An 11479-nucleotide genomic window follows, 5' to 3' on the forward strand; every position below is an offset into this window, starting at 1 on the left:
GCATAGAGAATCCCCTTTTTCGCGTGCTGAGCTCACGCTCAAAGCGTTAAACCTCTGCACGTTTAAAGAAACCGTCCTTTGACTGTTGTCTGACACACTGCGGGAAGCATGCATTTGTTTTCGTGTGCGCATTTCGTATAACGTTGGCCGCCTAAGATGGATCGAGGAAGAAAACGGCACAATGGGAGAAACAAAGGCGCCCGAGCCGCCTTCGGCTTTGGTCTGGCGAGACAGAGAGAAGGCAGAGAAGGAAGAGAAGAAGGAGAATGAACCCCAGAGTGTCTCTGCGTCTCCGGTGGAAAACGATGGGGCACCGGAGAGGCAGAAAAACGCTTGGGAAAGAAGAGCGATGCTTGCAACGGAGAAGAACCGGAAGAATGCTGAGGTCGAGGGGCGGGAACTGGACACCCACGAGAGGAGAGAAAGCGAGAAGGGCGGGCATCTGGACGATGAGCAACGATTAAAAGGAAACGGGCTTTTCTTAGGAAACGGGTTTCCAGGTGCCGCCGCCTCGGAAGATGCTCCTTGCAACAAAGGGGGAAGCGGCTTTTTCGGCAGGCGTCCCCGACTGCTTTCCACTGCGTCTTCTGGGCTCAGCGCTACGCGGGGTTTCGCTCTCGGTTTTCGTTGCCTTCTTCCGTTTCTGCCCCGTTTGCTCTCTCTCATGATAGGCGCTGCCGTTCTCGGCGCTTTAACTTGTGCACCGGTCGTCCTTTGTCGGGTTCTGAGACTGTTTCAAACTCCCCCTTCCTCTTGTTCTTCCGTTCGTGCTTACCCATGCGTTCCGTCTCCCTCTGCGAGAGCGTCTCGAGCGTCTCGATCGCCGTTTCTCCATCGGTCTCCGTTCTCGAAAGCCTTTGCGTGCCTTCTCTGGGTTTTCTTTTCACCCTTGCACGCTGCCCATCTGCCGCGCATGCACCCGTTCCCGCGGGCCTCTCGAGAGGCTTCGCCGCCGAGGTGTCTCCCTTCTGCGTCTTTCCTCTTTCCTTCGCCTCGTCGCTTCCTGCCACGCCCTGCGTCTCCATGGTCTCCGCACACCAGGCTCACAGGTTCAGCGGCCTCCCCGCCTGCGTGGCGACGCTGCGAGACATTTGCTTCGCCGGATGCAACCAGCTTCGCACGCGCTCGGCCCTCTCTTTCTCGGCCTTCCAACGTCTTCGCCTCTCTTCCAAAATCCAACACTTTCTGTTTTTCTCGTTCGTGCGATCTACGCGCTCCTGGTGCCCCACCCATTTCCTCGAGAACTGCGCGTCTTCGTCGGGGCCTTCTCGCCCACCGGTCTTTTCAGCCTACAGCTTCTCCCGCAATTTCTCTTCCCGGCTTTTCGCCCTCAAAGTCTTCCGCGCTTTTCTGTGCTTCGCCAGTTTCTTCTTCGCCGTCTTCCCACCTCTCGCCGCCTCGCTGTCCCTCCTCGCCGTCTCCGTCCCCTGAGGAGACTCGAAGCCTGCAGGCGTCTCTCGATGCTGCACGCCGTGGCGATTGGCAGCGAACTTTCTTCCACTTCTCTCGAGCACTTCAGTCCCTCTGGGGTTCTCTGAACAGCGAAGAAGAACGTTTGACCTTGCTTTCTTCCTCAGTCTCAAAAAAGGGTGGAGCCCCGCTCTTGGGCAGATTGAGCTGTGGAGAAGCGCGCGCTGAGAACCTGTCTTCGCGTCTTCGGCGCTTCGTCCGGTTCGTTAATATTCTCTTTGTTCTCCTCACTTCACCGTCTCCGAACCCTGGACCGTCCCCTCCTTCCTTCTCGCTGTCGGAGTTGTCTGTCTCTCTCCTTCGCTCGTTCCCCTCGTCTTCCTTTCCTCGGGAAGTGCCTTCGCCGCCCGCACCCGGGCCCTGGCCCAACCCACGCCCTTCGCCGTCTTGTGGAAATGTGGCGTCTGCATGCAGCGAGGCTACTGGAGACGCTCCGCCTCCGCCTCCAGCCGTCTCCGCTCCGTTCCGCTCTCGGCGGACAGCCTCTGCTGGGGATCCCGACGATGCCGGCGGAGACAGCGCGAGCGCAGAGGGCCAAGACGGCGAAACTGCGGAGAGAGAAGAAACGGAGGCAGAGGAGGCTGTCAGGATGGTTCTGACGGAAGCCGCGAGAGACGGCCTTCGTCTCCCCCCGCCGCTTCTCGTGGCCTTGCGGCTCTACGTGGATCTGCGGCACCTGCAGAGAAGGCTTCATCGTTTCTGGCGAAGCAGAGAGACGTGCCGATCTCTGCTTGGACAGGCAGAAGGGGAGACGGCGCGGGCCGAAGAATGCGGCGCGGAAAGAGGAAAAGAAGGCCTCGCGGCGGTCGAAGACGGGAGAGAAGAAAGACCCGAACAGGAGGGAGAAACAGGACCGCAAGAGCCGCGCTCATCCACCGACTACAAAGACAGTGGCAAACTCCTGAGCCCAGAGGAAGCAGAGACTCTCGGAGGTTCTCGCGACGAGGCCTCTCTTTCGCCGTGTTCGTCCGGTGCCTCGAGGGAAGGCTCACCGAACTTTGGAGGCAATCCCATGGGTGGCTGTTGCGTCACTGACACGGGCGGTGACGCGGGCGTTTCTTCGCATGCGCAGCCGATTCGACCGTTGGTGCGTCTGCCGCGCATTTTCCCCGCTTCCGCGTTCCCCGTGACGGCCTGTGTGACCACCGGGTTGTTCTCAGCCCTTGCGCGCGAGAGCGAAAAGTGTCTGGAAAACAAAAACAAAAGACTCGCAGCGCGGCCTGCTGGCGAGGACCGCATGTGGCTGCTGCCGCTCGTCGGCGCCCTGTGGCGAAACGCGAAAAGAGCGCATGCGACGTTGCTCGACTTTCTCGCGCAGGAAGAACGGAGAGCACACGCGAAATCTCGAGAAAAAGCAGCAGAGGAAGACAGAGGAGACCAAGAAGGAACACAGAGACGACCAGGAGACCGACCCACGGGAGCAAACCTAGGCCGAGAGACACCGCAGAGCGAGATGCGGCCGGGAGGGCTCCCGACCCAAGAGGCGGACCCCAAGACCGTGAAGAGAGGCGCAGTGGATGAAACTACAGAGAAAAGACTCGAAAAACAAACGCCCCCCAAGACGGTCCTCGATGTCCCTGCCTGCAATGCCCTAATGAACGTCCTAGCCAAATGCCGAGGTAGAGGCGAACGCGGATTGGCGGCCTCAACCGTTTCACCTCTTGACATTCTGCGAGAAGTACGTCACCAACATCTCACATTCAGACACGCATTTATAGCTTTTCACATTGACGTCTGTTGCGTCTACCTGCATGCATGCATATATATATATATATATATATATATATATATATACGTAGATCTATGTGTATGGCGGTATTCATGGTAGAACGCTGATGTATGAAATGTTTCTCTGCGTGTGGCGATGTGGAAGCGTGTATACGTATATATATATATATATATATGCAAATATATATATATATATATATATATATGTATATCTATATATTGAAATGCATGTGTAAGGTGTTAGGCGTATGTAAGAATAAATATTTATAGGCATGTGTAGGAATCGGTGTTAGGCGTATGTAAGAATAAATATTTATAGGCATGTGTAGGAATCGGTATAGAGATGCTTGTAAATGTTATCGCTGTGTGCATGTTTTTCAGCGAATGCCGTAACTTGTGCGCCTCTGTTTTTTGTTCTCGGAAATTGCAGATGGAGGAAGACTTGGGGCTGCGCCCGGATCTGCAGAGTTTCCACACGGCGATGGACGCCTTCGCGAAAGACGGCGACATTCGAAAGTAAGCATGCCAAGGCGTAGAGATCTCACTTTTGAGAAATCTAGGAAAACGCGACGAGCACAGGGCGTCGCTCGCCGAGCCTGTAAGACCGGCGATCCCTGCGACATCTCGTTGTGTCTCTTCGATTCGCAGACGTCGCCGCCTTGCTACGCGGAAGGCCCCCGCTGTGTGGTCCGCTGTGACCCAGGGGAGAGCAGAAGAACTCAGAGAGGAAGAAACGCATTCTTCGTCAGTGGGAGTTGAGTTTGGCGGGTGGTCTATCTCTCTCCTTCATGCGGCGCGGGTCTCTGGGGCATGTGCGTTTCTTCTTCAGCGTCTCGAGGCTGTTTGACCGTCTCCTCGCGAACGGCCTACAACCCCAAACGCGCACCTTCTCCATTCGCCTCCACGCGGCGGCCCAGCATGGAGACATCGCCGGAGCTCGGGACATTTACGCCGACATGGTAAGTCTGCACTTTCTTGCCCTGTTGGGGCTTCAGCCTCAAATCCCTTGCGCGTCTCGCCTCGCTCCTGTTTTTCCTGGCTTCTCAAAGAGATGCGACTGACTGGGGGAGGACACACGCTGTCAGGGGAAGTGCCGAGACGGGACGGCTTCTCACTGCATGACCCTCAGCGACTCTTGGGGATATATATAAATATATATATTTATGTATATCTATATACATATGCATATACCTATGCATATACGTATGCATATATATATATATATATATATATATATCTGTGCTGTTGTGGCTGTTTTTCAGCAAGCGTGGAAGGTGGAGCCGAACGCATTCGTTCTCACAACGCTCATCCATCTGTGCACGAAAGCGGGGCACTTCAAGAGTGCGGTTCGCCTTTTTGAGAAAATGACAAATGACAAAGTGAAACCCACCGTGGCCGCGTGGACTGCGCTCCTTGACGCGTGCTGCCAAGCTGCGGGGGCTCGAGCCCAGGAATCCCACCTCCTACGGAGCGTTTCTTCTCGTCCTTTGCCTCCGTCTTTGTCTCCATCGTTTTCTGCTCCGTCTCCCTCTTCTTCACCTCTTTCTTCTGCTCTTTCGTCGCCCTCTTCGCTTCCACCTCCCGCTTCCTCGCCTCGGGCTGCCGGAGAAGAAGTCGCTGCGGAGGCGCGCGGATCGCGAGACGCGGGCTCTGAACAGGCCGCGATTTGTCGCGGGAACGAGGAGCGAGGCAGTTTCATCCATGCAGACGGAGCAGGGAATGTCGAGGCGAAGGATCTCCAAGAAGGGGAAGATTCACCGTTTCGAACTGTCCCGTGGTTGCCCCAGGCCATGCAAGCTATGGCTGCCTCGGGACTTCTTCCGAACGAGTAAGAAGCGAGACACCAGGAAAACGTGGCACGGCCGAGGGGCCCGGAGACGCCGCTGCGGGGAGAAAGAAAAGACGAGAAGGATCGGGCGACGCGGAGAGCATTCGCCCGAGGCAAAGGAGCAAAGACGCAGAGGGAGAAGAGCGGGAAGACCCAGAGCTCGTGAAACGACTGAGATTCCTGACAGGCGATATCCGCGGTTTGTTAGTCGCACCGTCGTGAGACGGTGACTCATCGTCGTCTCGGCTTCCGCATTTCCTTCAGGGGTTCCTACACGTTTACAAAAGAAAAGCGCGTGGAAGTCGTACAGATAGCTCGCACTGCCCAGATTTACGTCGACGGCGATCCACGTGTGGGAAACGCGTGGATCACCGTCGGCGTGGTTCCAACTCCTGATGCCCGTGGCAGTCCTTGCGCCTGTGCCGCCTTTAGCAGTCGATCCTTGTTTTTTTGTGGAGAAGACCACGGAACAGAACCCCCTCTCCGATTCGGCGCGGCCTCGAAGCTGTCTCCGTTTTCTGTTTCCTGTCTCGTTCTGCACAGACGTGCCTGCAACATCTTCTTGTACGGCCTTCTTCGCCATCCGCGGCCTGCCGTTCACTTCGACGCTGCCATGGGAGTCTGCCGCTTCATGAGAGAGCTCGGCGTGTCTGTGAACCAGTTAACGTTCACGTCGCTGATCTCTGGGCTGCACAAGCGTTTTAACTCCCTCCGTTATTCACTGAGGCGCGAGGGCGTAGAGGCGCACAGAAAGCAGGGAACCGGAGACGGCTGCCATGTGGAGAGAGACAGCAAGCAGAAGCTGAGGCCTGCCTTTGCGCTTCACCCCGCCCCGACGCCTACGCACACCGCCACCTCGATCTCTGCATTTCTTCGGACCGCTTCTCAGTGCGAGTTCGATCCTGCCGTCAGGAGTCTCCTGCAGCGTTTCTTCGGCGCGTGCAGTCATCTGGAAACCTTGTTCGACCGCATGCGCGCATTGCCTTCCCCTCCAACCGGTGGGTTTGCTTCCTCGCCCTCGGGTTCGCCGACGTCTCCCTCTTCGTTTTCGGAGGAGCGCGACTGCACGCATGCAACGCCGAGAAGCGACGGCGCCGAAGGCGAGACGGAAGAGGCGCGGGACGAAGAGGGGGGACAACGGACACAGGAAGACTCGCACAGAGTCGGGGCAGAACGAGAAGAGCGGGAGCGAACTGAAGCAGAGGGAGAGGGAGGGAAGGGCGCCGAGAGTGGCGGGGAGGGTTCTTCGCTCCAAAGACGTGAAGAAAGACTGCCTGCGTTCGAGGAAAGAAGTCCCGACGGAGATTCCGGAAGAAACGAGCGTGAGACGTCGACGCGTCAGAACGGGGCCCGCACGACAAAGATCGTGCCTTGCCTGGCGGCAGCCGAAAAAGCCCTCAGGTACTCTCTACTCCTGGCAGGTGAAAACCCGGTTTTTCTTACCTTTTTTCTCGCCTTTCGCGATGCCGTCAGATTGCCTCTAAATCACAGACGGGCGGGGATGGGAACGAAAAACCTGTTTGCTTCTTCATTTCGTTTGATGCCTTTCCGCTCGTTTGGTACGCGGCTCGAGAGATTCATCTCGCCCTGTGGTCTCGTGCCGAATGTTGATTCCAGAAAGGGTTTCCACCTCAAGCTCCAAAGGCGCAACACCGCGCGCATTCCTCTTCGCGCTGTCTCTCTGCCTCGGAGCGTGGCACGCGAAGCGACTCCCCAGCCCTGCGTTTTTCTCTGCTTCCTTCCGTGCTTCCTGTCACTTCTTTGTCGCCCAGGACGATTCGCGCCGCATCTTTCAAACTCCTCGGCCGCGCGTCAACCGCGAAGCACCAGGCTGTCTCGCAGAACTTGCAGAACCCGTGGGCCGGCTCGTCAGAGTCTCCCGCCTTCTCGCCTCTCGCCCCTTCGCCTCTGTCCTCTCCAGCCGCCATGCCGTGTTTTTCAAAGGCTCTGAGTCCCCTGACTGCCCTCGCTGTCGAGACAGCAACGGAACGCGCGCGCGCAATCTCGCGTGTGGTTTCGCTGCTGCGTGCAGCCTCTCGCCAGACTGCTCGCCCTTCGCTCTCTTGCGATTCGGCATCTTCCGCGGGTTCGCCGGCTGCAGGCGCCTCTTTGGCGCGTCTCCAGGCAGCCGTCGAAGCGGTGGATGCGTTTGCATGCGCGCACGTGAAGCGAGCGCTGGAGCTGTGTGGAGAATGCGTAGGAGCCTCGTCTGGCGCGTCTCGGCTCACAAACGCTCCTCTTGGTCGAACGCCCGTCCGTCCCGAGATGGACTGGAGCCGAACTGCGTCGCGAATAGAGAAGAAACTGGCATCCGACGGCAACTGTGAGCAGCGCATGCTTTTCCCAAACGTCCCGGGAGGGCTAGAGGCCGATGGAGCGAGAGAGCGACGCGAAGCAATGCACGGCGTTTTGTCTGCGCCTGCCGGCGCAGACGCCAGGCAGAGCGGCGCGGAAAAAGAAAGACCAAACACGTGCATGCAGCGGCACCGGAGTGATCAGAGTGACGCTCGGGAGACGGAGATGGCACGAGGAGAGCATGCAGACTGTGGAATCGAAAAAGACGAGCAGAGAGGAGACGAGATGGGGGAAAGCCTGTTCGACTGGCCCGAAGGCGAGAGACCTGGTGGCCGAGTCGAACGGGAAGAACAGAAAACGCAAAGGACCGAATTGTGTCGGGATATGCGGCAGTCGCGACACACTGATAAACGCTCGCGTGGGTGCACAGAAGGTCTAGATCTAGATCGAACAGACCATCAAGCTCGGCACGACCGAGGCCGAGCGCTGCCTGCCTGGCTGTCTTTGTCGACGGCGGGCGAGAGCGAAGAAAGAAGAGAAATGAACTCTCGGTTCAAGTCACGTCTCGGGACTTCCTCTGGGGCACATGCACCAACACCCGATCAAGCGAGAGAGGCCTTAGCGAACCTGTTCAAGACTGCAGAGGAGTCTCTCCGCCCTCACCCTGCCGACACGTCGACACACACTCTCACTCTGTCGGCGTCCAGTCCTCTCTCTGCGCCTTCCTCTTCTTCGTCTTCGTCGTCTTCGTCCTCTTCTTTGCCTTCTTTCTTGTGTGGAGATGAAGGCTCGTGTGAGAGCGGGAAAGAGGAGAGAGACGGGAGTGAGCGGGCGGGGTCTGCCGAGCGCGCGTTTGGACTGTCGCCTCAGGAGGTTTCGCGCCGCGGCAAGCTTCGAGAAGCCTTCGCTCTTTTCAAGGCTCTCGTGGCAGAGACAGCTGGACACCTGCCGCGCGACAGTGGCGCGGAGGGGGAGACCCCAGGAGAGAAGACACAGGGAAAGGCCGTAAGGTTCACGTGGACAGGGGGAGTGCGACGCGTCGCCCCGGTGAGCGCTGCAGACAGAAAGGCGCTGGAGAGCGCTGAGGGCTGTGCGGGGGGAAACCAGGCAGAGGCGAGAGATCCAGACACCAAGCGAGGCCGAGTTGTCGTCCCCGACGTTGCTGCCTTCAACGCCCTTCTCAATGCGTGCGCCCAAGTCGGGCACATCGCCCTTGCTCTCGCCGTCTTCACCACGTAAGCAGGGGAATGCATCTGACACGAATTCTTTCGAAGGAGCGACGTAGCGGTTCCAGTCAATCCTACAAACAGGAATAGGCTGGTATCGCGTCCTATGTACAACACCGCCCAGTCTCAGGAACAGAGAGAGAGAGAGATTAGACAGACTAGATAAAATATAGACAGATGGAAAAAGACAGGTAACTGAACAGATGTGTGTGGAATGAGATACGTGGATATACAGAGACACAAAGGGATACGTTTGGGGAGGGAGACATTGCAGTCTTTTCCTTGCTGTGGTGAGTGGGAGGCCTGTTCGTCGCCTGGATTTGGAGAGAACTTAGCACCGGAAAGACACTCGCATCCACGCCGTTCTCTCTTTCTGCGTCTCTCCCCGCCTCAGGATTCGCCATTGCTAAACTACAAGTTCTTGTATATACGGATAGATAAACGTTTTCAAGTTGGATTTGCAGGCCTGCGTCCACTGTGTCACGTGTCTCTGAGGTTTTGTGTCCGTCGAGCCCTTTCGGATTTTCAGCATGCAGCGGTGTCGCCTGTCGCCTGATGTGTTGACGTACACAATTCTGATAAAGGCCTGTGGAATAGCTGGAGAGGTGGACACTGCAGAGCTCGTGTTTGAGGCTCTGAAACAGCGCACCTTTCCCAGTCAACCGAGTGCGCCAAACGGATTCTTCACACCCTTTTCTTCGCCGCCGCTCTTCTCCCTCCCTTCTTCCCTCCATCCTCCATCTTCTTCTTCTCCTTCTCCATCTTCTGCCTCTCCTTCTCCATCTTCTTCCTCCCCTTCTCCATCTTCTTCCTGTCTTTCCGGCTCTTCGTGCGGGTCCGCGGTTGACGCAAAGCCTATGAGGGATTCGTTCTCGGCGTCTCCGCTCCCTGACAGCTCGCCTCTCAGACTGTCCGAGGTCACATACTACCAGATTATGCGGGCGAACTACCGCGCAGGTGAGGAGTGGAAAAGGTTCAGGCATCTCGTACTTTGTTCAACTTCGAACGCGTCTGTCTCGCTTCGGATCGGGTTGACCGGTGGGGAAACGCAGGCAGCCGTGTTCTCGCGACTGCGGAGCGCGCGTAGGAACCAGACAGTGATTCGTGCCTGCTGTTTCTCTGCTGCTGGTGCGCCTGGCTGGCTAAGGAGATAGTCGTGAAAAGCAAAAACCCATGTAGACGTACACCTGGACAAAATCAACGAAACGCCCCTCTGCACTGCCCCTCGGAAGCATGCGGGGCTCTCCGGACAGCCCGGTGACCTTGTGGCCGATTTAAGCGTCGGCAGTCGGCGTGCATGCGCCTGCCTGTAGCCTCTCCGCCGTCCAGACGCTGTCATGGTCCTGGTCGGAGGATCTGTTTGTCGAGCTAAACACATCTCGGTCACGGCACTAAAATACGCATGCGTATCTGGATACGCGGGGTGGTGTATGTACACTAGGTGTTTGAGGTTAGATGCGAAGGTACACTTACGGAATGTGTGCGTTCGCGTCGACTCCCGTTTCCTGCTCTTCACGTCCTCAATGACTTTCTTTGGCGTCCCTTCTCGGCGACTGGTCCTTTCGGTGGCAGCGCGACGCACGACAGCGTCACGCGTCGCTGCTGCATTTTCTCGAATTTCCCGATTTTGCGCCTGCGAGCTTTTCAGGGCGCTTGAAGCGGGTGTGGGGCCTTTGGAGAGAACTGCGAGAAGCCGCTGTCCTCGCGCTCCGATCGGAGTCGCGGGAGACAAGCCAGCGCGCGTTCCTCCCCTCGTCAGCATGTGAGAACCCAGTCAACGGAAAAAAATCGACACAAAACAAAAACGGCCTCGGCCGTCAGCGAGTCGCACTCCCATCAATACACCCAGTGCTCTTCCAGAACTGCTCTCTGTCTCCTGAATACCGGATCGTATGTATGTATGTATGTATGTATGTATGTATGTATGTATGTATGTATGTATGTATGTATGTATATATATATATATATATATATATATATATATGGATATACAAGTGAGAGATACATGAAGGGACAGCTGCAGAAAGTAGGGCCTACAGACGTGGATGTGTAGACATCTGAAGAACGACTTGCGTGCATTGCGTTTGGCATGCGCGTGGATATGTATTCATGAGAACATGCCTAGAATACAAGGCCCTGTGAAGCTGGGCATTTTCCGCCGTGTTCGGTTCCCTGTTAGGTACATTTTTCGATTCGTTTCTTCGCTGTTTCCGTCTCTTCTTCTGTTTTTCTGTCTTCGCTTCGTCTGTCGTCTTGGTGACGCACCCCCTCTTTTCCGCTCTCTTTGTTTCCACGGCCGAGTTCCTTTTTCACTCCTTTTGCTTGGCTGTCCTGTCAGACTGTTTGGGTCCGCGCGTGACGAAACTGACGCTGGGGTGGATGCTCCGGATTTGCATCGAGAATCGTCTCTCGCAAGAGGCGCTGGAACTCTGCGAACACGCCAAGGTAGATTCACAAGCAGCTGCGTCCAAACGCCGATCCATTCGCCTAGACGCATGCCCCGGGACTCGGTGCGCCGTCTCCTTCTCGGCTGAAACAAGCAAGAGCCCAGACTTTGAGAAATGTCGTCTCGACCTGTGGAAACGCGAGTCTCCCGAAGATAAAGTACTCCACATATAAAACGCTCTACTCGAGAGTTCGTTAAAGGCTTTTACACATCGGCATTCGTTTTCCTTTCAGCGTTTTCAGCCGGACACGGCTCCTTATCTGTCAACGGAGGACCGGGTTCGCCCCCCGTTTTCGCAGCCCCGCGGCACGATTCGTTTTCCTTCTCTTCTTTCTCTTCCACTTCTTGCAGGTTTTCGGCGTTCGTCTACCGAGCCGTCTGCATCAGGCCTTCCGCCATCTCGTCGCTCCGTCGTCGTCTTCTATGCCCCGAGGCGCAAAACATGTCCGGCCCTCTGCGGCTCTCTCGCACTCCGCTCCTGAGTAA

The 11479-nt window shown here is 56.7% G+C and overlaps 1 protein-coding gene across 1 annotated transcript; it reads left to right on the plus strand.

The window, feature by feature from the left end:
* Nucleotides 1–181: 181 nt before the first annotated feature.
* NCLIV_024080 (putative PPR repeat-containing protein) lies at nt 182–11479 on the plus strand (the record flags this gene model as incomplete). Its single annotated transcript, XM_003882603.1, has 11 exons — nt 182–385; nt 1289–3148; nt 3629–3714; nt 4028–4157; nt 4461–5026; nt 5570–6427; nt 6799–8556; nt 9077–9504; nt 10196–10309; nt 10886–10992; nt 11345–11479. The coding sequence occupies 11 exons, from the start codon at nt 182–184 to the stop codon at nt 11477–11479; spliced, it is 6246 nt and encodes a 2081-aa protein (XP_003882652.1).

This window comes from Neospora caninum, chromosome VIIb (genome assembly GCF_000208865.1).
Source record: "Neospora caninum Liverpool complete genome, chromosome VIIb".
NCBI classification, from domain to species: Eukaryota; Apicomplexa; class Conoidasida; order Eucoccidiorida; family Sarcocystidae; genus Neospora; species Neospora caninum.